The sequence below is a fragment of the Falco biarmicus genome, chromosome 1, assembly GCF_023638135.1.
Source record: "Falco biarmicus isolate bFalBia1 chromosome 1, bFalBia1.pri, whole genome shotgun sequence".
In the NCBI taxonomy this organism is placed as follows: domain Eukaryota; kingdom Metazoa; phylum Chordata; class Aves; order Falconiformes; family Falconidae; genus Falco; species Falco biarmicus.
In genome coordinates this window covers 123117023-123144472 of record NC_079288.1, presented here as the reverse complement: position 1 = coordinate 123144472, position 27450 = coordinate 123117023, and the positions used below count along the sequence as shown (strand labels likewise).

General features: G+C 39.2%; 1 protein-coding gene across 2 annotated transcripts in view; it reads left to right on the top strand.

Annotated features, from left to right (window-relative positions):
• The window catches only part of TRAPPC11 (trafficking protein particle complex subunit 11), a 29232-nt gene extending 2337 nt beyond the window's left edge, over positions 1-26895 (top strand). Inside the window, exons 4-29 of one of the 2 annotated variants that reach the window (XM_056326357.1) lie at positions 511-625; positions 6018-6117; positions 6876-6949; positions 7180-7276; positions 8106-8239; positions 8588-8735; positions 9584-9677; positions 10987-11066; positions 11165-11243; positions 11342-11396; positions 12859-13004; positions 14075-14136; positions 14238-14370; positions 14988-15118; positions 15614-15769; positions 16304-16491; positions 17165-17313; positions 18803-18924; positions 19585-19704; positions 20051-20116; positions 20218-20374; positions 21977-22085; positions 22841-22932; positions 23803-23936; positions 24315-24482; positions 25928-26895. In XM_056326357.1, the coding sequence (XP_056182332.1) occupies positions 511-625; positions 6018-6117; positions 6876-6949; positions 7180-7276; positions 8106-8239; positions 8588-8735; positions 9584-9677; positions 10987-11066; positions 11165-11243; positions 11342-11396; positions 12859-13004; positions 14075-14136; positions 14238-14370; positions 14988-15118; positions 15614-15769; positions 16304-16491; positions 17165-17313; positions 18803-18924; positions 19585-19704; positions 20051-20116; positions 20218-20374; positions 21977-22085; positions 22841-22932; positions 23803-23936; positions 24315-24482; positions 25928-25972 (2954 nt within the window). In that variant the 3' untranslated portion in view covers positions 25973-26895. Of the gene's footprint in view, positions 1-510; positions 626-6017; positions 6118-6875; positions 6950-7179; positions 7277-8105; positions 8240-8587; positions 8736-9583; positions 9678-10986; positions 11067-11164; positions 11244-11341; positions 11397-12858; positions 13005-14074; positions 14137-14237; positions 14371-14987; positions 15119-15613; positions 15770-16303; positions 16492-17164; positions 17314-18802; positions 18925-19584; positions 19705-20050; positions 20117-20217; positions 20375-21976; positions 22086-22840; positions 22933-23802; positions 23937-24314; positions 24483-25927 lie in introns of those variants that run through there. The other variant, XM_056326359.1, reaches the window with a different exon arrangement.
• Positions 26896-27450: the final 555 nt, after the last annotated feature.

The window sequence follows — 27450 nt, the reverse complement described above, 5'->3', positions numbered from 1 at the left end:
GCTGTAAATGCAATGAGAACGTAGAGGAAGGGTATTTGATGCCTACAGAAGCTTTTTAGTTTAACTCTGTTTTAATCAATAACATCTTGGAGTCAAGTGGAGCTGTGAAATGTCATAGATTTTAACCTTATGTTTCTGTAGAGCTTCTGCTTCAGTTATAGCTGCCTACTTTCTAGAGTCTGGCAAACTTTTTTTTTCCCCTCTACCTGCTATATATGTTTGTCTTTTCTGGATGCTATTGTATTTCTCAAGATACAGGATATTTAATTCTGTGACAGAGATTAAAAACTTCTGTCATACTTGTAGGTTGTTGCTAGCTAAGCCACTCCTAGAATGTTTCTGCAATGTGTTCTGCTGGATGAAGCACATAGTACTCTAAAAGAAGCAAGAAAGAATGTGGTCTTAATCTGTATTAGATTTTCCCAGACCTTGTATTGGTCAGTCTCTTAGAGCTAGTTTGATGTTGCAGCACTGCATACTGCTTACTTGTGCTTTCCTTGACTTCACTAGGTGAAGATGTTATTGCATCAGAGAGGGCAGCGGCTTTATGTAATGCTTGTGACCTTTCTGGAAAATCCCTCTTTGTACTTCCACACACTGATCATCTTGTTGGCTATATTATAAGGTAAGTGACTGTAAAACACTGTTTTGCTCTTTGCTAATCACTGTTTTGCTCTGTTTGCTGATCATGGGTTGGTTTCCATGACACCAGGCCTGCTGGCAACAGATGGGGTACACCTGTCTGGAAGGGAGAAAATGGATCACAGAGTTAGCAGGGCTCGTTGAGCTAGATTTGAAGGGAGAAAGGGATAAAGCCAGGCTTGCTAGAGATAAGCATGGGTGCAGGACACCAGTGTTGGAGGGACGAGATACTAGTGAGGTCCTTCGGTCTGCTGTCTCAGTAGGGAATAGGGGGTGGAGATCCATGCAGCAGCAGGAACACAAGGTGTATTGATGAGTTGTGTACAGCAGGAAAACTGTAGCTTAGCTGCTATTCTGGAAACGCAGTGGGATGACTCGCGTAACTGGAGTGCTGCAATGGATGGCTGTAAAAAAAAAAAAGGGATGGGCAAGGAAGGAGAGAGCTGGTCGAGTAGCTTTGTGTGTTTGGGAGCGGTTTGATTGTCAAGAGCTTAATATTGGTGGTGATATGGTTGGGTTTATGGGTAAGAATCGGGGGAAGGCCAAGGCAGATATGGTGGGAGTCTGTTCTAGGCCACCCAACCAGGATGAAGAGGCAGATGAAATATTCTATAAGCAGTTTGGTGAAGTCTCACAGTCACTAGCCCTTGTTCTCATGGGAGACTTCAGCTTACCAGGTATCTGCTGGAAATACAATACAGAAGAGAGGAAGCAGTCTAGGAGGTTCCTGGATTCTGTGGAAGATAATGTACAGGCACAGCTGTGAGTAAGCCAGCTAAGGAAGACACCCCACTGGACCTCTTTGTGAACAGGGAAGTGGTTGGAGGCAGTCCTGGGCATAGCAATCACAAAATTATATAGCTTTCAATTCTCAGAGAAGTAATGGTGGGGGTCAGCAGAACTGCCACCTTGGGCTTCTGGAGGGCAGACTTTGGCCTGTTTAGGAGACTGGTTGACAGAGTCCCTTGGGAGACAGTCCTGAATGGCCAAGGGGTGCAGGTAGACTGGACATCCTTCAAGAAAGAAATGTGAAAGGTGCAGGAGCAGGCTGTCCCCATGTGCTGAAAGACAAGCTGGTGGAGAAGTCGTTTGGCTGGACTGAACAGAGAGCTTTGGCTGGAACTAGAGAGAAAGAGTTTATGACCTTTGGAAGAAGGGGCAGGCAACTCGGGAGGACTACAGGGATGTTGTGAGGCTATGCAGGGAGGCAATTAGAAGGGCCAAAGCCCAGTTAGAACTCAGACTGGCCACTGCCATAAAAGACAATAAAAAATGTTTCTATAAATACATTAGCAACAAAAGGAGGGCTAAGGAAGACTCTCCATCCTTTATTGGATGTAGCGGGGAAACGTAGTGACAAAGGATGAGAAAAAAGCTAAGGTACTTCATAATTCATCAGCAGCCCTGGTTAACTGGGGAAGTCCTAGTTGACTGGAGGTTAGCAAATGTGACGCCCATCTACAAGGATGGCTGGAAGGAGGCTCTGGGGAACTTCAGGACTGTCAGACCTCAGTTTCAGGGAAGATTATACAGCAAATTGTCTTGATTGCCATCCCATGACACATACAGGACAACTGGGTGATCAGGCCCAAGCAGCATGGGTTTATGAAAGGCAGGTCATGCTTGACCAACCTGATTGCTTTCTATGACAAGGTGACCAACTTAGTGGATGAGCAAAAGGCTGTGGATGGTGTCTACCTAGACTTCAGTAAAGCCTTTGACACAGTTTCCCACAGCTTTTTCCTGGAGAAGCTGGCTGCTCATGGTTTGGACAGGTGTACTCTTAGCTGGGTAAAAAAAAACCCTGACTGGATGCCAGCCTGACAAGGAATGATGAATGGAGTTAAATCCAGTTGGTGTCTGGTCACAAGTGATGTTCCTCAGGGCTTAGTATTGGTGCCAGTTCTCTGTAGTATCTTTATCCGTGATGTTGACAGGGGGATAGAGTACACCCCTCAGTAAGCTTGTAGATGACACCAAGCTGGGTAGGAATGTTGATCTGCTTGCGGGTAGGAAAGCTCTACAGCAGGATCTGGACAGGGTGGATTGATGGGCTGAGGCCAGCTCGATAAAGTTCAGAAAGACTCAGTGCTGGGTCCTGCGCTTGGGCCACAACAACCCCACACAACACTACAGGCTTGGAGGAGGGTGGCTGGAAAGCTGCCAGGCAGAAAAGGACCTGGGGATGTTGGTCATCAGCTGGCTGAAAGTGAGCCAGAAGTGTGCCCAGGTGGCCAAGAAGGCCAACAGCATCCTGGCTGATAACTGAAATAGCGTGGCCAGCAGGACTGGGGCAGTGATCGTCCCCCTGTACTCTGCCCTGGGTGAGGCTGCACACCAAATCCTGGGTTCAGTTTTGGGCCTCTCACTGCAAGACAGATATTGAGGTGCTGGAGCAAGTCTGAAGGACAACAAAGCTGGTGAAATGTCTAGAGCACAAATCATATGGAGAGTGGCTGAGGGAACTGAGGTTATTTAGCCTGGAGAAAAGGAGGCTCGGGGGAGACTTTATCACACTCTTCAGCTACTGTAGAGGAATTATAAAGGAATGAAGGCAGGTTAGTTAACATTGATAAAAAACGGCTGTGGGTTGGCTGATGTGGATAATGTGCAGCTGTGGCTGGTTCCTACTAAGTAGTTAAATAGCTCTAAGGGGTATGGAAGAGGAGCACTGGATGAAGAGAGACCTTGAAGCAGAGGGAGGGGAGAGAGAGAGCACCCTGGATGTAGGAGAAACAAGGAGAAGTCCTGGGAGAAGGGGGCCTGAATGAGGAGAGGCTGGCTGGAAGAGGAGCCTGGAGAAGGAAGAATCTGGATGCAGCAGAGGCAAGAAGCAGGGTGGGCTGGCCTGGAGAGGATGAAGAAACGGCACGGACAGTAGATGGACTTTTGAGACCTTGTGGGGGATTGGTGGCTGTGCTGGGGCAAGGCCTGCTAACTACTTAGTTAACTGAAGTTAACTTGGTATGTGATGGTAAAAGTCTTGTTGCAGCTGGCTAGTTTTGATAGTGCTGCAACAAGCTACCTGCAATGAGGTTGTAGCAAGGTGGGCGTTGGTTTTTCTCCTGAGTAACGAGTGATAGGACAAGAGGAAATGGCCTCAAGTTGTGCCAGGGGAAGTTTAGATTGGATATTGGGAAAAATGCTTTCATGAAAGTTGTCTAACATTGGAGCAGGCTGCCCAGGGAAGTGGTTGAGTCAGTGTCCCTGGACGTATTTAAAAGACCTGTGGATGTGATGGTTAAGGACATGGTTTAGTGGTGGACTTGATAATGTTAGGTTAATGGTTGGATTTTATGATCTCTGAGGTCTTGTCCAACCTAAATGATTCAATGATTCTAATGGAGATGTTGATAGGTTAGGATGACTGCTATGTGGCACGCTTGTTGTAGACCAGCAGTGAATATTTTATCTGTTTGCTGGAATTCTTCAGGTTATTCTGCAACCTGATGAATTACACACAGCTCCCCTTTCTCTGTAAGGCTGAATAGTGACTGTCAGAGATGTTGCTTTTGAGGAAACATTATTAGATATCTCAAGACTTTCCTTTCCTCAGGTCAGGTAGAGGCAAAGTGGGTTTTTCTACCTCTACAGTGATTGTGGCCCCGCTGGTTCCAAATAATTTTCCCTACAAATGTTTTGTTAGGTGTAACTCTGTATTGGCAGGTCTTTGCTTTTTTTTCTCCCTACTTCCAGTCTGTATAGGTGTCTCTATGTGAAGTGGCATTTATCTGATTGCAAATGACTTAAAAATGTAATTTTTTAAGTTTCTTGGGCTTTCTGTTTTAATATTTACAAAGAATACAGCTTCAAATAAATTGTGAAGGCATTTCAAAAACAGAACAGGGAAAGGAAGACAGTCTTGTGTAGATCTAAAAAGAAGGGCTCAAATTAAGGCAAATCATGGTTTATTAAGATGAGTTACAATTTTTCCAGGTACGTTTGGGGAGAGGAGTCATGGTCTGAGAGACTAATTCTTCCTTCTCTCACCCTCATATTTTATATAAACAGTAAAGTTGTCAACATGAACTAATGCTGCTGCTGTCATATCCAAGCTGCTCACAAACAGTGACTAAAACTGGTCAAAATAGAGTAATAGTTACTTCTAGTTTTTCATATTTTGCTCAGTATTAAAGAGAATGTTTACTGCACGTTAACTAGTGTAACCCTTTGCAAACTGCATATAACTGTGCTTTGATACAATACTGGCAACTGCCTTCCAAGTTTGTGGAAATAAAGCTATATCATTAGGCCTTAATAGGTCTTCATGATGTTTAAAAAAAAAAAAAAAAACACCATAAGTTTGAGCACATAATAATGTCAGAAATTCTGGTATTAGTAGTCTTTTTTTTTTGATAGTTACTACTATGAAATCTCAATTAAAAAAAGAGACTAATTTTTTTAACCCCTCAGACTGACTTGTCTTTTCTTACTCAGCCACAATATAAAACTAAAATAAGTATGATAAGTATATTTAACTGATCTTGTCTTCCTTTTGTGACTGAACTCATAGTTAAGAATTGCTGTCCGTTGGTCTGTCCCGTTGTTTTTGTCACAGTCCTCTCTGTTGTGTGGCAAGCAGAACACAAGTTGAGATCTGCCTTAGTCAAAGTCTGCAGCGATCTCTTCTTGGCCAAATCACAGAAATGGTACTTCATCCTTTCTTTCCTGTGTGTGTCAGTGCTAATGAATGTATTAGTCTCCTGTATTCTGGTCTTGTTCTAGTTGACTTTACTCTTTATAATTTGATCATATGGTATACGCTGCTTGGATCTTCCTCAGCCTCATGCTGTATTCAGCGTTCTGGGCCTCTTTGTCTTTCTGTTCTCCCTCTGTGACTTACCTTTGGGCTATTTATGCTGCAAATGCAAGTTCAACTTTTACCTGTGCAACCCAGGTAGCTGATGATGTTGGGACAGAATGGTGAAACCTAGTCTGTTCCCTCGTAATTTTACCTTCCCACTCTTCCCACCACAGTCCAGCAAGTAAGATCTTGACCTGTTCAGACTTATCCCAGGAGCCTCAGCAAGGTTGGTTTGTGTTGACTGAGGCACCTCTCCACTTTCTGTTGCCTTGCAAAGTCAGAATTTATCCTTAGACTGTCTTACACTAAATGTAGAGACTGTTGTATGAGAAATCGATCTAAAAAGCGCTCAAACCTACTTGTTCTACTTTGTGGTGCCCCTGTGTAAGGTTTTGTGTGATGAGTTTTTGTCTGCAGGCTCTTACCCTGTGTGGTAAGAGTTCAGTAATACCTCAAGCTACTTTGCCAGCCCTAAAGCAAAAATAATTAAAAATAACTTATTCTGAAGAGCTTCAGAATTTCTTTGTATGTGGGAGAAACTTAGTGGAACTTATAAGCAACTTTGTTGCAGGTTGGAAAATGCTTTCTACGAGCATGCACAGACTTACTATTATACAGAAATACGAAGAGTTAAATCTCATAAGGAGTTCTTGAACAAAACCACTCATCAGGTAATGTTCCCCTATTTTTGACATACTGTGCAAGTTACATTGCATGTTAAAACATGAAAATAAGGGTGGTTTGTTGCTTAAACATTTTTGTTCTCCCCGCTTCCAACTTGAGATGCCTTCTCTCGGTATAGAAAGTAAATTTGGCTTTATTTTCTGCAACTTAAACTTTGATTTTGATTGGGCTTGTTTTTACTTTTTGTCTTCTCCTATCTTCCTTAGAGGAAGAGCTGCAGCCCAAATATTAAGTTCTCAGATTAACTAAAAACTTTTGGGTTTTTTATCTATATAGTTTTAACCTATTTGAATGTAGTATCTTAACAAGTTTGGGAAGTGCTTCCCATAGATATTTTTAACTTAAAAAGCTAAATCTAGTGCAACTTTGAGTTTTGCTTTTTAAATTGTTAATACCCGCTCAGATACACAAGGTTCTGTTGCGATTGCTAGCTTCCCTCTCTTGGAGGCTGGGGTCCAAGCGGTGAGCTCCGAACCAACAATCAATTCTGCTGGTGTAGAGGCTTTGGGGTGTTACAAAGCCTCTCCCCTGTTCCAGGGTAAAAGGCTTGGAACAGATTAAATCTGTTGAGAGATTGCTGCTGCATCGTGGTGGCAGAGAGTACTGTTGGGTAAACAGTTGCATAGTCAGTTTTTCAAGTCAACTGCTATATTATGTACGTCTCTGAAATTATCACCTGTATCTCCTTTGTAGGTAACAGGTATGTTCAGATGTTTGAATGATGTACACTGGTTGTGTTTTGCAGCTTTTATTTGTTAGACACCAGTTCAAAATAGCATTCTTCAGTGAGCTGAAACAGGATACGCAGAATGCTCTCAAGTAAGATTCATGTAATCTTCCCTCACCCTCTCTACTCCAAGTTATTGCTAAGCCATAGACTGCAATAAATATTTTCCCGAATGCAAAAGTATTTAAACATGTATGTAAGGGGTGAGTTCTTCTCTGGGAAGAACACTCTGATTGGAAGGCTGTTTTCTGCTGTTGGCAATCCTGTTCTTCAATTTTATTATCTTGTATGATTTAAATGTAATTAAAGTATTCCTGCTTAGGAATTACAGAACTGCCTATAATCTTGTCCATGAATTGAGGGCTCATGAAACAAACATGCTGGAAATCAAGACTATGGCAGGATTTATAAACTACAAGGTAACAAGTGTACTTCTAATCTTTGCTTTTTTTTTTAGTAAAGTTGATGCATCTCTAACGTGTGAAGTTTTTAAAGTTCCGTTTTGTGTTGCTTTTAAGGAGATGGATTGGAAACAGCTATTGGTGGAATACCAATTACACTCAAACTTGCAAGGACTTCTGAATTCCACACAAAAGAAAGATCCTTAGCTGAAGTTTGGGAGTATCTTGAAGGGTTGGAGTTCATTTGAGATGCAGTAATCTGAAAGACTAGACTCCTTTAACTCTCACTCTGTCCAGGGGGAGTGGAAACAAGGGTTGCTTGTTCCTTGAATATTTCTGTCATCTTGCAAAGCTTAAGCCAGTATAGTTCAGTTCCTACTTGTTAGGAGGAAGAAAGTAACTCTAAGAATCAGACAATACTTTTGTGGTATTATGGGGGCTTTTAGGTAAAACAAAACTCTTCCACCATTGACAACAATTCTGGAGTGGGACTCCATCAAATTCCACTTGTAGACTGCAGACTTTGAAGATAATGATCTTCCTAGTGGCTCTTCAGTTCCGTCTTGAATTTGGTTGTGAGTTACGCACTTCTCCATTGATGGCTTGGGGGAGAAAGGAAAGAAAAATAACATTAGATGAAATAGAGGACTGCATGATTTCAGGTATAGCACATTATGGTTTACATCTCTTCTCTGTTTTCTATGCTATTTAAGCTCTTCAGAAATAGGTAAAATTCGTTTGGTTTTTTTTTTTTCCAGAGTGGCATGTTTGGTGGTTGTTTTTTTTTTTTAAAGCTAATCCTTGGCAGCCTAACAGTTATTTTTCCTCTTATTTTGATTTCTTCTAGATCTGTCGCCTCTGCTTTCAGCATAATACTCCACTGGATGCAATTGCTCAGTTCAGGAAACATATTGACTTGTGCAAGAAAAAAATAGGAAGTGCAGAACTGGCTTTTGAGCATGCTGCCTGGATGTCTAAACAGTATGTTTCTGTTTAATAATGTTTCTGGTTTTAGTTTTTAATTAACCTTGTGAAGTTCAATGTTTTACTTGTCTAGGCAAGGTACAGATTCAGAGCTCTTTATCGAAGAAGGAGATACACTAGATCATAACACCTGTATGGTGTTCTGTTTTGCACTGATTTTTGACTGCTTTTCTCTGGGAATAGCAGGGGATGACACAAATACAGCCATAGGACTTAGATGCAAAAATTCAAACTAACAAGAACTTTAGACTAGTCTGTTTAAGGCTAACCAGAAATTGTAATTGTGTCCCTTTCAGTTCAAATTGCTGTTGTGTACATAACCTTGGTTATGAATTTTTTTAATAGGTTTCAGGCTTTTGGTGACTTGTTTGATGAAGCGATTAAGCTGGGATTGACAGCAATTCAAACTCAGAATCCAGGTTTCTATTACCAGCAGGCAGCCTACTATGCACAGGAACGGAAACAACTAGCAAGTATGCTTTGTAACCATGATGTAAGTTGGGAAGGGAGAAAATGCTTTGCAAATAAACAGGTAGTGAATTAGTTGTTTTAGTTTCAAGTCTTAGTGGAATAATTTGTATAATGTATAAATTAAATCCAAGGCAAGGAGATATGTTTTTCTGATATCTACTAACATTAAAAGTATTCATTATGTATTGGAAAAGTTAGTCCAGAACAAACATGTTGGTGTTTACTTTATTACAAATAATTCTGACATGTTTTTAAAATACTTATTTTTAAAATATATCTATATGCTTTCTACGTTTCTGGATACTTGAAAACTCGCTGTTTTGTTATTCCAGTATATTTTTCAATACATGCACCGTATCTGGTGACTTAGAGGAAGCAGAGAAACAAGGCATTAGTGTTAGTGTGTGTAATGTGGCTGGTGGTTGCTGTTTTTGATGCTTGCCAGCAGAAGGGGTTGCATGGAAAATAGATCTCTGTGGTCCATTAAACTTACATGCTAATTGTATGAGGCTACTCTCCAGCTGACGTGTCCTGATTATTTAAAAACATTTTTGTTCTTATTGGTGCTATTTATTTGTTGTTCTGTGATTATCTTGTTAGGAACTAGCTTTAAAAAGGATTACCCAGTTACTCTTTAACAGTATTTGAGGTGAATGATGGTGAATGCAGTAAGATGTCAGACTGAGTGAGGAGTGTTTTAATGTTTGGATTTCCTGAAGAACCGCTTTTGTACAGGTGGCTGGCAAAGTTATATGTTTTAAAGTGAATGTCGTCTTTTATGTGCACGGGTATTAGAGCATCAAATCACTTTTAATGCTTTAAAATGAAACATGAATCCCTTTCTTATGTCTATATTTGCTGAATTTACAGTCCTCTGTGATATATCCCAGTCCGGATCCCCTGGAAACACAAACTGGAGTGCTTGATTTCTATGGGCAAAGACCATGGCGGCAGGGAATATTAAGTATGTTTCTGTGTCTTCTATCTGTGGTGGTTGGACAAATTTCTTTAGCTGTTGATTCTGCCAGGTGACTTAGTGGAAAAAGGGTTACATGCTAATGTCCACTGAGATAGATGCAGGGCTGGGACCTCCCTCTCTTTCGTTAGTTGGTGGTATGCAAAGTGTTTGATCTCTATAACAAAGAGCAAAAGGAACCGCAGGTTTATGCAGGATCAGGTATTCAGCAAAGTTGCATAAGCCCTACCGAAGCTCTGCTGCTGGTTTGTTTCTATTGCTGCCTAAACTACCTGTCATCAGTGTGCTGCAGGGAAGCCTGACTGCAGTGAAATGCACTCCTGGGGAGAGAAGGAAAAGTAATGATGTCCTTGAATGCAATTGTTATAAATTCATCCTGCCATCCATACTGTGTCCTGTCAGCTGTAGACAGGAATTCATGACTTCTTATTTTTCCTGGGAGGGGGAAAAAAAAAAAACTTTTTGGATTTCAAAATGGATTGAGAGGATGCAATGACTAGATTTTAATCTAAGAAAGGAGTTTGTGGGTTTCATATTAAGGAGGATGCTTTCTCAGAAGTTCAGACTTTGAATGTACAGCTTTGAGCTATCTATGAAGATACATACAGTTCTGATACATTCATTGTTGACTGTGGTTTCACTTTCCTTTCTCCCTCTCCACTTGGTCTCCTATTTTGTATTCTCTGCATATCCTTTGGGCTTTGCCACTTTACCACTGCCCTCTTTAAAAGACTATTCCATTTACTGTAGAGATAGTCTAACCTCTTCTGTTCAAGCATTAATGTTTTAAAATTAGCTAGACTCTACTGTCAAGGTTAAGCAGTTTAACAGGTAAAGTTTCTCTTCATCTTAATGTATTCAGTTTTTTTTGGTTTCCGCAGGAGTTTATAGTCTTTTAAATCCCTGTACAGTTCTTCATATGCTGGCATTCTCTACTGCTAGAAAAATGAGTTTGAATCCTTTCTTGAGATTGGATAGGAAAAGGGCTACAAACTTGTCTTAACATAATAGATACAGTTAAAGACTAGGGGTTGTCTTACTGTAATTTGCTACTTTTGGGTAGCTTCAGATAGTCTTTTAAACAAAAGGCAAGATACTTGTTTCAGATTTCCTCTTCTAGAACATGGAGGATGGGTGAGTTCTTAAAGTGATGTATCAGTCTCTTGGGCAAAAGAATGTTGAAGAGTTTGAGTGTGCTTGAATTGGAGTGTGAATGGCATATAGCTCATCACGTAAATAGTTCCCTTTGGGTCAGGACAAAATTCTAATTTCATGGATTTTTCGTTGTCTTATGCAGGCTTTGATCTTTCTGATCCTGAAAAGGAGAAGATGGGAATTCTATCCCTACAGTTGAAAGAGAAAAATGTCCTTCACTCGGTAAGTTCTATTCTGAAAAAAACCCAAAAGAATCTAGTGTTTGACATTGTCTTAATGTTTGCATATATAATTATATCAGTAATGGTTTTATCTGTTAGGAGCTAATAATCACTTTGTTGAGTAATGCTGTGGCGCAGTTCAAGAAATACAAATGTCCAAGAATGAAAAGTCATTTAAGTGAGTATAAATAATCATACGATTTTTTTAAAAATTGATTTTGCAAAGGATTTTGGTATTGATCTGGAACATTGTTCTTTATATTTTATTTTTATCAGTGGTTCAAATGGGAGAAGAATATTACTACGCTAAAGACTATGCCAAAGCTTTGAAGTGAGTACCATCCATGGTTGCTTCTTTCATGTCCTAGTCTTCCTAAGACCCTGTGTCTTATTGCTATGGAATAATGTTGGAAGCTCATTTAAGATGCTCCTTGTAGCTGGATTTGATCGAAGCACAGGCTTTGGAGTCTATGAACTCCACTCACGTTAAAGAAAGCAAACCAGATATGTGTCAGTTATTAAGAGTATAAAAACTTCCTGCTGTAAGCTTCTGTGGGAGTTTGCCTTATTGGGCAAATATTATTTGCTTCTAGCACACTGATTGAGTGTGCTTCGTGTGCTACACACACACCCCCCCAAAAGTGATTTCTGAAACTTGCAATGAGTATAGTTACATCTAATTACTGACTTTATAGTTGCAACACTCAAGAAATAGGGAAATGTAGATGAATTCAATTTTTATTTATATACCAGGAAATTAGCAGAAGGAATATTTTTTTATTGCTGTAGTTCTCTGCTGTTAATGACTACAGAGCTAGGAAAGTGTAGTGCTGAGGTACAGCTACCTTTTCTGAAGGATGTGTCTTATGCTTAGTTTCTTAAATGTATTTTTAAGGGGAGACAGAGTCATGGTCATGTTACGCAGGAGTCCCACACTCCTGATTCCACTAATTAGGTTTCAAAGATCACATGTTGTAAAGGGAACATGTCTGAGGTAGGAGAAATGTGTTTGTTGTTACTAGCTGGCTGGAAGCTACATGGAGAAGATAAGCTATGATAAGCAGATCAGTTTATATTGAGCCTAATTCTTGTACGTACAAGCATTTCTTATATTTAGGTAGATTTTTCTGAGGTATGCAGAAACTCTTTGTCTTCAACAGTTGAACAGAGGTTTTTCTAAAAAAAAAAAAAAAAAACAACCAAAATCACTTCTCTGCTTTGCTAGTAATAGCAAACATTGCTCAGCATTAAAACAGTATCAAGATGTGTGGTTTTGCCTCATAAAGATTGATGCATGTGTGGTTTGCAGGTCTTTGAAACCCTTGAAGGGAGCAGGGGATAGAGGGTTAGAAGGGAAAAGAAGCATCTCTGCTTAAGGAACATTAAAATTCTTCAGATTGGAAGGGGACTTTGCTGTGGGATTTTGGTTTGCTTCTTAAAACTTACCACATACTCAGTAGTAAAGCATATTTTTAATGCAATGCTGGGATTAAGACTCTTCTGTCCAGTTGTTGTTTTGCTAGTTCTTTATGTGAAGACTGGTGAGTTTTCCTGTTGTTCTCTCTTGTGAAATTTGTTCTAGCCTGAAATAGAAAATTCATGGAATAGATGGTTTCTTCACAATATTTTTATGCCATTTTCAATAAATCATTGCCACATGTAAACAGTAGACTTTAATTTAGCGCTTGTATTGGTGGAGATTAATTTTGTATTAATGATACCAAATAAATGCAAGCTTCTAAAAAATATTGATGTGTACAACTTGGTTTTCTCTCAATTTCACTGTGTTGCAGGCTCTTGGATTATGTTATGTGTGAATATCGCAGTGAAGGATGGTGGACTCTTCTCACTTCCATATTGACGACAGCTCTCAAATGTTCATATTTGATGGCCCAGCTAAAAGATTATATAACGTACTCTTTAGAACTACTTGGTAGAGGTATTCTTTTAAGACATGTACTCAGCCTATACAGAAATATTAAAGTACATGTATTTGGAATCCTGACAAATCGTTGTTAGACACAGTGCTTATTAGTACTTCAAATTATTTGACTACAAAATAACTGTGCTGATTTTTAATACCTTAGCTTGTGTGGTAGAAGCTGAATTTTTTTGCTTTTCTATTGCAAAATTCATTACATACAAACAGACTGCATCAGGATATCTGAGGCACAGAGATTTGCTTGAGGCTGCTCAAATAATGTAACAGAAACTTCCTGAGCTTTGGGATGGGAGAAGAACTGTAACATAGCTAAAGGTGAAAACTACTTTTCCTAATAAGTAACAAAGCTAGCACAATTTTTCTGGACTTTAAAATCCCAAATGTGCTTCTCTTAAACTTTTTACTAGGAATCTGACGATGAAATATGCACATGGTGTGTTTCAGGGAAGAAATGTGACATAAGGTGGCTGTACAGTAATAATGCAAGCCCCCTGCTTCGTATAATGTTTGTTACTTGACATTGCAGAAAAGGTCCTTTTGTGCCCTAAACTGCTAACTAATACCACTGTTGGGTAGGCGTCTTAAAAATGGGTTTGTACCTTCCCCTAGCTAGCCAGGGTACTCTGCTTTGTATTCAAGAATAGCCAATGAGACAAACCTACCTTTCCTCATCTTCAAGAGAAGAGTGCTAATTTTAATTAGTCCTTTTTCTTCCTGTCACCTTCTCTAGCTGTTGTTTCTAATATTATCTGAGCTTGCCTCTTTGCATGTTATGGATTTTGTACTGTTTCTTCAGTTTTTAAACATAAATAACAAGAAGGTATAGATAGTATTCTCTTGGGGGTTTTGTCCAATAAATTATAAGATGCTTAACCAGTAAATGTTTCACTTGGTTCCAGTGGAAGTAAGAGGAAACATGTAGGAAGGGGGAAGTCCTGAAAACTGAATGACTCCTTCATTACTGATAGACGGATGTTACAATTTTTTTTTTTCCCAGACTGTGTTTTTTGAAACAAACAAAAAAAAAAAAGTAAGGAGACTTGCTTTGGTTTTGCTTTGTTTTTTAGCATCTACTCTTAAAGAAGATCAGAAATCACGAATAGAAAAAAATCTGATGAAAGTTCTAATGGTAAGTCACAAAACTCCTACTACCCTTTTAGATAATCTTAAGAGTGTTAGTGTTTGGTAACCTTCTTTTATTGTTGTTTGTAATCTTCTGTCTGGATGCAGAATGAAAGCCCTGATCCTGAACCTGATTGTGATGCAGTTGCTGTTAAAGCATCACAAAAATTGTGGGCTGACCGTGTTTCCTTGGCAGGCAGTAATATTTTTACAATAGAAGTCCAAGATTTTATACCATTTGGTAAGTAAGAAAGCAACTTTACAACTATGTCAAAATTTATGATCTGGTGTATCTTGAAAATAACTCATTAGGAAAAAATATAAAGTGTGTATTAAAGGCAGCAACACTGAAACACTTGTTTCAGCACCGCTCTGTTCTTCATCTAAATCAGTAAGATAAGAAATCATGGGAGAGAAGCCAGTGATCTCTTAGCCCTGAAACGGATTACTAAAGAATCCCTTGCTTTTTGAAAGACTTCTGTCATTCTGGTGTGCTTTGAAGTCAGATTCTGAGGAAAAAGGGCAGAATGTGTGTGAAGTAGTACTTCCCACAGAAGGGGAATGTGAATGAGCATTACCTATAGAAGTCTAAACATACAGGATGTCGTTTGTTTGGTTTTTTTCCTGCTGGACATCTGCTTCTCCTCTCCTCTGCAAAGATTTTGGCAGAGTGCTGAAAATCAGCTTTCTGTGACAGTGTTAGTAGCCTAATCTGTGCCACTTACCTACAAAGTAAAGTTTTAAGAGTATACACAGAACAATCCTTAACACAATTATTTCAAGAGTGTGCTTCTAGAACTAAATGTTGTAGTTTGTGTTTGAACACCTACTTCTTTATTTATCTTTTTTTATTTCCAGTGCAATGCAAAGCGAAATTTCTTGCTCCTAGTTTTCATGTTGATGTTCCTGTGCAGTTTGATGTGTATTTGAGAGCTGATTGTCCTCATCCTATCAGGTTTTCGAAGCTCTGCATCAGTTTCAATAATCAGGTAACCATGTTCTATTTCTGACCTAGTGATAGAAGCTTATCATAAGAATGAAATAATGTTTTTAAACATAAAAAAATTCAAAAGTTCTTTTCCAAGATTGTATGGATATTTAAGTTGGAAAGGTGCTTTTTCTTTTTGCGTTATCTTTTCCTTTTGACAAGTGTATTGATACTGTGATAAAACTCCCAAATGCAGTTCATCTATTATATCCTCGTTATTCTACTAAGCTGTCTGTAAAGTTTCAGAAAGATCATTTTAATGTCTTATTTCTCTTGATGTTCTTGCATGAAGTTACATTAATATAGTTGGTATCTTGTACCAAAGAATTGCATTGTAATTACTTGCTAAGTCATCTTCAGCAGTGTGAAAAGCAGCAAGAATCCATATAGTTCAATCTGGTAACACGGAGCCTTAATATTTGCTGTGCTACCATTACTCTCTAAAGATGTCTTGAGTCTGGATTTACCAGCTTTTTTCCCCGCTCCTCCATTGTAGGATTACAACCAATACTGTGTGGTAGAAGAAGCCTATCAAAAAAGTGATATTCTAGAACACTCATCGCAAGGAACGATGTGCTTAGTCCCTGGCAGAACGAGAAAGTTCACTTTCAAATTCGTTGCAAAAACTGAAGATGTAGGAAAGAAGATCGAGGTTTGTCAACTTGTTTTACACCTTTCTTACTGGTGCTTACAAAGAACTCAAAACTACAAAGCTGCCACCAATCTGGCAGCAGTTACTAGTGTCACTGCATTTCCAAATGTTTGAATTCTCGAAATGAAGTACCAAAAATGAGTGCAATTTTATTGACAATGCCAAGACAAAAAATTATCACAAAAACTTAAGTATTAATTCAAGATTGGTTTTTTTGTTTGTTTTTTTCATATGTGCAATACGTTAAAAAGAAGCCTGGTGGGGGGAGGTGCATGAAGGGAAGGGTGGTGTAGCACTATGGGAGGGTAGGAAACTACAAAGTCCTACACCACACACACCCGACTGATACTTTTCCTACTACGGTTTCGTTAAATGGAATCTTGAAGTGGTGAGGTGTCTTCGGTCTGCAAGGCTGCCAGAAGCTTTTTGGTGATACCCATCTTTATTGTGCCTGTATGTATTGGAAAACTATATTCTTACAGAGGTGATCTGAAGACAAAGTGATCAGTAGATGTTTAAATTTGTGTCTATCAGATCACCTCTGTGGATTTGATCCTGGGAAGCGAATCTGGCCGATGTGTGGTACTGAACTGGCGTGGGGGAGGTGGAGATGCTGCTTCGTCTCAAGAAGCATTGCAGGCAGCACGATCCTTCAGGCGAAGACCTAAGCTTCCAGATAATGAAGTGCACTGGGACAGTTTGACTATTCAGGCAAGCACTATGTGAGTAAAAAATTGAAAATAAGTATATAATGTATCACTGAGAGTCTCCTGTGAAGTCCTGATTACTCTGCCCAAAAGAAGACAACAGATTTGTTGGGACTACTTTAATATGAGCTTTTTAGTATGTCATTGCTTAACTGGGGATAAGATAGGTATTATCTTAATTCTTTAGGACTTTTGAAGCTCCAGATAGCTAGAAGTACAGGAAAAGCTTGCCTCTATCCCTGAGTATATCAAATATGCTTTGGTTCTCCCCTTCACCTAACCTTGCTAGGCAGACTTTCCCAGATTTTTGTGCAAACTAGGAGGTGGTTTTGTTCTTTTACAAAAGCCATCACACAAAGAAAGAATCCCTAAGAAAATGTATTGGAAATAATTATTAATAAATAGGCTAGCTCTAATTTAGATGTATTCAAGGGAATTAAATCCAGTTGCTGTTGGGGGTACTTTTTCCTGGCAGAACATCTGAACCATTAATGTTTGTTACTAGGGTTCCAAAATGTTTTCCCATCATGTTGCTTTTCAGGAGTCTTGCATATCCTAGTTGAATAGGCCGGTGGTTGTCAGGACTGTCTTACACAATAGGCTGTTTTAATCTCCTTTAAACTAGGCTTAAAAACTTCTTATCTAAGAAACATACAATAACTGAGTCTTGTCTCTTTTTTTCTTAAAGGATTATTTCTAGAGTGCCAAACATTTCTGTTCAGCTCCGTCATGAACCTCCTGCCCTGACTAATGAAATGTATTGTTTGATTGTGACAATCCAGTCACATGAGGAGACAGTGGCCAAAGATGTTAAGCTTACAGCGGGTCTAAAGCCAGGTATTTGGGGTTATTTCCTTTTAATCCAGCAGTCTTCTAATTGACTCCTTGTTCTTGATGCTATGCAGAGAAATAAGAGTAAAAGGGTCTCCTGCAGTAATTAAGACTCAAACCAAAGTGAAGGTTGGGACTGGCGAGATACTAGTGTCAGAAGAAGAGCTAACAGACTAATTCAGTTATGGTTATCCTAACCACTGCTTGTCAGTGCTGTCTACATGGGTACTTTCAAAACATGTCTTTACAAGCTTGAAAGAAAACATGGAAGCTTTTGTATTCCTCCTTAATCTTTTATTTAATTGCTCATAACTAAATTTTTCTTTTCCCAAGAGATGGATCTTTTTCTTGCTGAGATGAAAGCATTAAGACAGTACTAAATAAAATGGTTTCTAAATATAGCCACTGTGGCTTTTCTGCCACAATTTTTTTTTTTTTCCCCTTGCCCTGGACAGCATGGTTTGGTCTTCAAGCTACTTGACATTTGGGGACTGGTGGTGAACTGAAGCGCTATTCCTTCAAATTAAAAAGAAAAAATGCAAATATTACATGTCCTAGTTATCTGTATGTAGTTGTTGCTGACAGTTTTCAATATTTGAAGTCCAAATGTCATACTCGGTACACCTCTTTGTAGCAATTATCCTAAAAGGCAAAAATATTTTTAAGCCACTAGCTTATAGGATGTAATATGTGCTGTGTATTCTGAAATAAAACCACATTCCCTGTACATTTGGATGGTTCATTAAAGTCAGTGGAGTGTTCTTTAAACTTACTTAATTGGATGCTTGGGCTTGGCTCCGAAAGCAGTGTTTAATCGTTGGTCTTGACATTTATTTTTTTCTCCACTTGGTCTTGACTCTTAACACGTAATACAAGGTCAGTGTGGGCTTGCTGATTACATTAAAAGAACAATTGAAATCTGACATTTCATTTATAGGGAAGGTGACTTTTTTACAGTTGCAACTCTGGCAAGATGTGCCTTGTTTTGCTTTGAAAATGATCCCACGTGGTTGCAGTAATACTATTATTCTAGTCAACCTCTGACTTAACGGTGTCATTTAACATGTATACATTTGTTTTCACATCTCTTTGACATGGATTCAGAACAATTTTAAAGGATGTAAAATCATTAAGTCATGCTCTTGAAAACAGAAGAGTGAAACTTCCTTTTTACATCATATGGAGTACCAAGAAAAACTTAGGTCGCATAATCATGTTGTATTTTGTGTATGGTAGAGAACATCTGGATTTTTGAGATTATTTTTTGGCCTTTTGACCCTGACCCATGTGGGATGTGAACTCTCCAATTCAGAAAACTGTAGATGTTGTCAGATTTACCCTCTTGGTACTCTTGAAAGATTCCCTCAACCAAAGGAACGATGTTTGTTTGTCATGCATTTCTTCTCGAGATGAATATTTTATTATTTTTAGTTACTGCTTTCATGCTGCAGTGGTGTAAACCTGTGTTGGATATGAAGCCTATTTTGAATCCTAGGGCAAGATGCCAACCTGACTCAGAAAACTCAAGTGACTCTTCATGGAACAGATGCATGTGATGACTCCTTTCCTGCACTGCTTCCCGATATCCCTGTAGGAGACTTGCAACCAGGGGAAAAGGTGAAGGCGTAAAACCTTCTTTATATATCACACTGAAGAAAATGGGGATCAACTAATAAACTCTTAGAAGGACCTATGTTTACTTTCAAATATCTGAACTGGTAAATGAAATGCTTATGGCATACTTTACCTATTGTTTACTTAAAGTTTCTTTAGCTAGATCCCCTTTTGGACTAAATTTGGGAGTAAGGTACGTTCTGGGACTGATAACAGCTGGGAGATAAGAAATAAAATAAGGAGGCTAATCTCAGCAGTTTGTTAAATGCACTGCCTAACGGACAGGAGATAATAATAGTCAGCAAGTGCGATTCGGCATGGTAGAGGATCAAATATGCAGATGTTGCACCAAACTGGAATTGTGACTAGTAAATTAGAAGTTGGGTATATTGTATATTACACAGTAATGATTCTTTTCCTGTACCCTTAAGTAACAGACAAGCATCAGTAGTGAAGCAACTGGAGCTGTGCTACTCTGATTAAAGTAATTCACTAAATTACTAAGATCACGCATTGTAGGAGATTCTTTATGGTCAAAGTAATATCCATTCTGCTATTGCCCTCTTGGACCAAGTAAGATATTTAACAAGTTTTGGACAGCTCTAGGCCCAGTTAATATAATTTAGGTATCGTTTGGCTCATATTGTCTCCTTTATTTTGCAGCTGGAAAAACCAATATACATTCGTTGTGGAACAGTTGGTGCAAGAATGTTTCTGGTTTACGTTTCTTACTTAGTCAACACTGTCGTTGAGGGGAAAGAAATCATCTGCAAGTGCCACCGGGTAGGGTGTAAAGATGTACTAGTTGCTGGAGATAATGAAATACAAGAAATATTCTCAGTCTAAAGGCTGTCATTCCAAGGCTCTTAGAAGCCTTTCTAGTAGACAGAAAAAAATGCTAAATTAGCTGTATGGTAGACCAGTTTAGGGTGAGCACTTTCGTAAGAATAATCAGAATAAGTGTTTCGTTAAATATCTTAAAGATACATTCTGCCCTGAGGAGGAATTAGTTAAAATAAAGATTAAAAATAACTTTATGTTAGTAACCTTTGACAACAATAGCCAGGTCTGAAACTGAATATAACTTTTTTCCTCCCTCTTCTTCCCACCCTTTTTGTTATCTATACAGGATGAAACTGTAACCATAGAAACAGTATTTCCTTTTGACGTTGCTGTCAAATTTGTCTCCACGAAGGTATGTGTTTGAAAAGTTGCTGATATCTTGGGAGTCACGCCACTTTCGGTAGTCGCACCCTGTTTAGTTAAAATAGCCAGAGCTTGTGTCTGTCTTGACAGTTGGAGCACTTGGACAGAGTATTTGCAGATTTACCATTTTTACTGATGACTGACATCCTGAGTGCCTCTCCTTGGCCTCTCACTATTGTAACCAGCCAGTTACAGCTGTCAGCTTCCATGACCCCAGTAGATCAACTGGAATCTTATGTGGAGAATGGTAAGTTTTCTTAGCTTATCCTCTCTATACGGAGGATGCTGTTTGCATGAGTTGGGAGAAAGAAATGGGGACATTATAAACAGCATTTGCTTATCAAACTCTAAATGGAAGAAAGCTGGTTAATAATGTAAGTTGTGTTCTGGCAAACAACTATCAGTATGCTTCAAAAAAGTAGTTCTACTTCACTAGATCAAGTAAATAGACTTGAATGATGGATGGTAACCAAAATTTTAAATGTAACAGGCTTAAGGGAAAGCACCTGAAAGTACTTCTGATATGCAACTTCTTAGATATCCATGTGAAAACATACTCAATATTTCCAGTGTTTGAGGTGCATTTACTTTCTGGAATGCAAACACTTTACCACCTGATACAGGCAGCATCCAAAGGCTGAAGTGTTCCATGTATGTGATTGTAGTTGTGAAATTGAAAAATGCGAAGCTAAGCAGGTTGGGCTATAAAGAACAGTTAGAACTGAACATGTATATATATATATTTAATCCTAACAGTTTAACTTGTTACTTAAATGTTAAATAAAATTTAAAAATCCTGCAGGTCTCAATTTTGAAGAGTGCAGCATGTTAACTTTAAAGTCAAATAAATGGCGTACTTAGCAGTAGAGCTGATCCAAAATCTTACAGCAAAATGTTGTCTTTGCATTTGCTGAGTCAGAGATGTGAAAATGTGTGTATTCTGTCAAAACTTGGAATACAATGCAGCAGTCTGGGTGGCTGCCTGATCGTGGAGCAGCTGTCTGCCAGTGTAATCAAGGACTTGCAAGACTCTACTTCCTCCGTAGATTCAAGGATTACCTGGCAAAAAGCAATTTTCCCAGGTCCTTTAGTCTTCAAACTATGGTGTTTCATCTTCAGCTCTGGCACCTTGTGCTTCATGGCTTCTGGTTGATGCTTCTGAAGAGCAAACTGACAGGAGGTTTGAACCCCTTCAGATACCAGCTATTCAGCTGTCCACTTTTTTGTTGACGATTTATTTTTTTTCACTTGTAAGACCTAAATATTAATGACTAATTTTGAATGACCGGAACATCTATTATCTTAGTACTTTTTTTTTTAATCACTCCAAGTGAAAAGGTACTTTTTTCTTTAGTTCATTCAAGTGGAGAGAGAGAAAGAAAAAATCAAAAAGAGTGAAAACTCAAAGCTAGTAGATTCTTCTTGTTTCCTCTCACTCGTTTGGATGGGAGAGGAGAAATGTCCATGTTCGTTTTCATTTTAAAATGAGAGAGGTCTTATGCTGATGTCTTGAAATTTGCTGTGGGAGAAGTACAGAATTTGAATTGGCATTATTTTTGCTTTTGTGTGTGTGTGCACAAACTCTACATTTGCAATGACTTGTTCTGTGTGTGTATGAAAGACTGCATAGTGCTGTTCAGAAAGTAAACTCACATTTGTATACATCACCTTTTCGTGTACTGGGATACTTCACAATCTTTATTGAATGCATGTATTACATAGGTATGCTTTGCAAAGCACTTCAAAGACCTTTCTGGCTGTATACTTGTTTGTGTCATTGGATTTTTAGATTTGGTGGCTTCTGCAGTAGTGATTATGCTTTGATTTTTAAACAAAATCTTGCTGATAGTTGTTTTACAGACAGGTGAGAGTGCCAGTGAGTGCTTTTGCCTTCGATGTCCTCCAGTTACTAATGCTAGTGGAGTGGCAACTGGATGTTATATCATTTCTTGGAAGAGGTGAGTATCTTTTGGCCTGGATGGGGAGAGGAAATAAGTTGGTTAGTTTTTAGGGATCCCAGTGACTTGTTTGGCTTTATTTGGGACGGTTATTGTTTTGGGTGTTAGTGGTCATTGGGTTTTTTCTTTTTTTTTTTTTTATTTTAGATCTTCCTGTAGCAAGCGTTACCTAGACTTTGGACCTTACTAATTACTGTTTAGCTTATTAGACTTGATTAAACATGTATTTCACTTGAGATAAATGCTATGTGGTTATGGTTTTGACATTCCACAAAGCTTGCTTTTTTGGTAAGGTATTAGGTCAATTACAAAGCTGCTTTGTCCCCTTCTGCTCCCTGTTTTCTCCTATGAAATAGTGCCCTTGAGAAGCCAAGTCAGAAGAATAGCTTTGCAGCAGTAGAAACACAGTTTTTAAATGGGAAAACTGTTTTCCCACCCTAGATTGTGGGTTTATGTTGTCACTCAGTTTTTTCAAAGACAAATTTTGAGGTTTATCCATCTTCTTAGTTTGCTTTTATTAATTTTTAGAGCTGTTTAGTTTCCTTACTTGCTTCTTTGTCTTCTCTCCATGCTGTGGCACTTCTTTTACTCACTGCAAACAATCAAATATCAGTATCTGGGCTTTTTCTTTCCACCACTGAAATTACTGTAATTTTAGTTTAGTCAAATGTAAGTGATGTTCTTTTGGTGTACGTACTTGATACTTTATCTTGTGTAACTTCCGATGTGGTCTGTGTTTGACATTTTTCCTGCAGAAGTTCACCTGTGGAAAGTGTACCTGTCGTTAGTACAGTCATCACTCTACCACATGTGATTGTAGAGAGCATTCCCCTCCATGTTAATGCAGGTAATACTAGTTTGGCACCATACACGTCCCAGTTGGAATTGTTAGGACTGCCAAAGTTTCACAGTGCCTAGAGCTTGCATTTATGGTAGCAGAAGACAGAAAACTGTTGCTGGATGTTATGGAGCTAGTGAAAGAAACTGTATCGTTGCTTAGACTGCCTCAAGCCTTGCCCCTCTTTTCCCCCCCCTTCAATTTAAGGGAGGAGCTGGAAGGTGGTTACCCAAGTATGTTCTTAAAAGCTGTCAATGGATTGACCTGTGTTGCGTGACAGCACAGATGCCAGAGTTGATGATGCCTTCCCGGTAGGTTTCTCTAGAGATCTAAGGCAAGAATTACTCCATCCACCCACACCCTGGCTGCATCCCAGGAAAGTAAGCCTGAAAGGTTGGAGCAGCTTGCAGGCAGGTGAACTGTTTCTCTTCTAGCACTTCACCTGCCCAAGAGCAGAACCAGAATGCTCACCAAACACACAGAATTCCTATGCTTTCCTCAGGACGGTTTCATTTGTACTGAGGTTCTTCCACCATCCTTTCTTAAATTATTTTGAAGGACCTTCCTGACAGTATCTGATAAGGTTTTGGTAAGCTGCAAATATCAGGCAGCACCAAAGTGACTTCCTAGTTAGCATTCCTGGACAGTGTTGGCAGTTGGAGGTTTTGTAACTAGATGCTCAAGATGCATTATTGAAACGTTGTAGTGAAGTTGTGTTCTGTTCTTTAATCTTTTTCTGAAAATTCTTGTCAGAAATGCTTTAGATGCCTTGTATATTTTTTTTTTCTTCAAACTTTTCACTGCTCTTTGCAGGTATTTTTTATGTATGGAACTTTAAAATGTATTTTGTATTTGAGATTACTTTCTTTCTTTCCAAAGATCTGCCATCGTTTGGTCGAGTCCGAGAGTCTCTGCCTGTCAGATATCACCTGCAAAATAAGACCAACTTAGTCCAGGATGTGGAGGTGTCAGTGGAACCCAGTGATGCCTTCATGTTCTCTGGCCTCAAACAGGTACAAAGTTGTCACCTCTACTGATCCTGTGGGCTTATCTGGTAGCGAAGGATATGTTGATTAGACTTACACCGATGTGGAGAGAGGACAAACTCATTGGGGTTTAGATGTTTAAATTATGGTCAGCTCTGTCTGGAGGAACACGTGGATACAGCCTGCATTGAAAGAAGGGCTAAGTGGAAGCCTGACCAGGAGCCATTTGCCGTGTGCTTATGGGTAGCATGGTGTTCCAGCGTAGAAGTGACAGTTTAACTGGAATAGGCAAATAGTTACCCTCTTTCCAACTCCAGAAAGTAAATAGTATATAAATAGAAATAAACAGAGGACTACTTTTGGTCACAGAACTTATCTATGTTTGTGGTCTTCTCTTTTTTTAAGATCCGATTAAGAATCCTTCCTGGCACACAGCAGGAAATGTTATATAACTTCTATCCTCTGATGGCTGGATACCAGCAGTTACCATCTCTTCACGTCAACTTGCTGCGATTCCCAAACTTCACTAATCAGTTGCTCAGACGATTCATACCAACGCACATTTTCGTAAAGGTAAGACTGTGAAAAGTGCCTTGTGTCTACAAAGGCTTCCTGTGGGGCTGCTCGGTTTTCGGGGGCTACCACCCTAGCTCTGCTCAAAGCTGAGTGTTTCTAAGCGGGCTAAAATGGCTGGCTTGGAACAGTTATTTGCTTTGAAAAGTCTTTGGTTGTGCGTTGGTGTCATCAACTAAAATCCTTAGGAAATCTGTTAGTGCAACAGGTATTTGGTTGCAATTAAATAAACTAGCTGAACGGGCTTAGCCTGTCTCCTGTTCTGTGCCTTACTCTAAAATTAAAGTTGTCTCCATTTTGAGTACAATGGAGTGAGCTAAACATAATGAAATACTTCAATACCATAATTTGTAGCACTCTGGGGGGGGAAAAAAAGTGTTTGAGCAGTCCATATGACTGGGTTCAGAAACACTGTAGCATCCCACGCCTCTTTAAATAACTTCTAAAAACACATCCTCTCAGTGAATCACTCAGTCTAGGTTATTTTTTTTTTTCTTAAGTGGTATGACTCTGAAGACAATTTGATCATGTCATGAAAAATGGATCACAGGCTTCTCTTGACTTCTTAAGAACCATTTAAATCCAGTTGCCTAAAACAATGCTTTCTCATTCCACTGCTGCTGTCTCCAGAATCTTGTATTCGCTCGTTAGTCAGACTCTTAGCGATCAAGGAGCCTGAAGAGTTTGTTTATGTGACCTGAGGTGGACTTGTTCAGACATCTGTAATCCTGTTTCCAGGAAACAGGCCTGGCATTCTTTCAGTTATGTTTTAGCCAAAAGAGATAGGCAGAACTAACTTTTTGCATATGCTGTCAATCAGTGGCTCTTCTAGATTGGTTGTCAGGATGTCCTCCAAAGTCAATACAAAAGGCTTTTTTCCTGAAAAGCACAGTGTTCTCGATGCTCCTGTGGAATCTCTCAGGCTTCAGAATGCCTTGCCTTCTGCTTTTGGAGCTGTCAGCGCTTCGAAAAAAACTTATTCTAAGGATGCCCTTTCTTCTTTAAAACTGCTTCGTTGCTCTCTCCCATCTCTGGTGATTCTACTTAAAATTCCTCCAAGAAACTGTCAGTCCCACTGCTTATTTACGCATTGATAATGATCAGCTTTTTATACTGCAGTGATACTTGGAACTCCGCTCAGCCAGGCCTTGTGCTAAGCTGTCCACCTGTGTATGGAGGTGACATTTAACGGGGCAGCTCAGGAGCTGAGGCTTCTGCCAAGTACTCACTGGGCCAAACTGAAATTTCAGCTGGATGTTCTCCGTGCTGCTGTTGGAAGCCGTTAGGAGTTGAGGGTGGGCTTAATGCTGCGCTTGGGTACTAGAGCTGCATTGATCAACGTCACCTACCGCAGGATGAGCTTCGTAATGGCCTTAGTCTTTCCTGGGTCTGTGGCAGGTTTTTTGTGCTTTTGCTTTTAATTCTCTGTCTCTGTTTTCTTAAAGCCTCAGGGTCGTCGAGCAGATGATAACTCGATTGCAGCTGCGTAACTTTGAGACCTGTACCTCTGCACTGAAATGGGATGTTGCACAGAATATGTAAAGCTCACTTTGGAAACATGGCTTTGAAACTATAAGAATTAAATTTCATTTTTAAATTGCAACTCTTAGCAGAAATAATGTTTAAAAAAAACCCAGTCTTTCATAGACTGACTTTAAGGAATAAACATATGGGGAAAACTCAGTGCTTTATGTAACAGGAACATTCTTTCGAAGTTAACTTTGAATGTCAAACTCTTGAAAGTATTAAGGCATATTAAATGCATTGAGTATTTAAGTGAAGAAATGCTAATTCATTTGACCGAAACTGAAAAAAATGTTTTCATAAGTAGCAGTAAGTTGAAGTGCAAAGTTTCTCTTTACTATTAGAGATTTATAACATTGAAAATGATCATCCTTTACGGAAGTTTCTCCTGTGCCACTTGTGTTGAGGGCAGAACAGGGTGTGCAGTAGCACAGTAAGCTGCAAATGGTTACGTTGTACTGTTGGAGTTGCACGGCTTACTGGTTCCTTAAAACCATAAATCTAAAAAGCATTCTTTCTCCTGGGTAAGCCATATATCCAAATTTGAATTCAGCAGCTAGTCTAATGAACAGAGAGATTAATTCATAACAGTTGGAGTATCCAACCTGAAGCTGATATGGTGTTGGATTATTTTTACACACACAGCTTCCAGATGAAAGAGATGTCTTGGTAGTCTCCTGCTATGTGAATTTAAAAAACGGACATCCTACTGTTGTACAGCTCTGGATGAACTGGTGTTTAAAATACAGTAAATCGTGTATATATATATTAAAAAAAAACCATTGTGAAAACTTCAGTATAATTTTCTAAATAATTACATTTTGATTGCTTGGAAAATACCTTATTTATTGTCAAAGTCAAGTTCTAATAAACAGCTTGTGACAGAGTACTCCTGAAACTGTGTCCTTAATTGCATTGTTTTCACAGCTGTTGTTTTATAACTCTGGTCTGTTTTGTGGGCTGATATGTTCGTTTGGGGTGCTGAAGTCCAAAATAACAGCTGTAATACTTGGAAAAAAGTGTTAGAGAAGCATGTAAAACATTCCTTGCCAGTGAAACGACTGTAGGCTAATTGGCAGTCCTGAAAAAATATGCATGAGCATATACGCACATGGAGAGCAGATGTAGTTGTATTCTGAGTGTTTTTCAGTGTATAGAGGAGGAGGAAAAGATGACTGACAAACCATGCTGGGAAGAATAAATGAAACATTCCTTATTCTTTGCTTAAATAGGATGAACTGAGTGGCAGTTATGGAATAGGTATCATCTTTTCTTTAAGAGTGGAAAATGTATTTCATTTCCAGGTGTATTTTTTAAGTAGCCACTGAGATTACAGCAACTCTGGCATCTCTGCTACTGCTTCTTAAAAGGCATGTTGATGCAAGTGGTGTTAAGTGTTCGGTGAGAACTGGGGTGCCTTCTTTGCCCTGCCCCCAAAACAGTC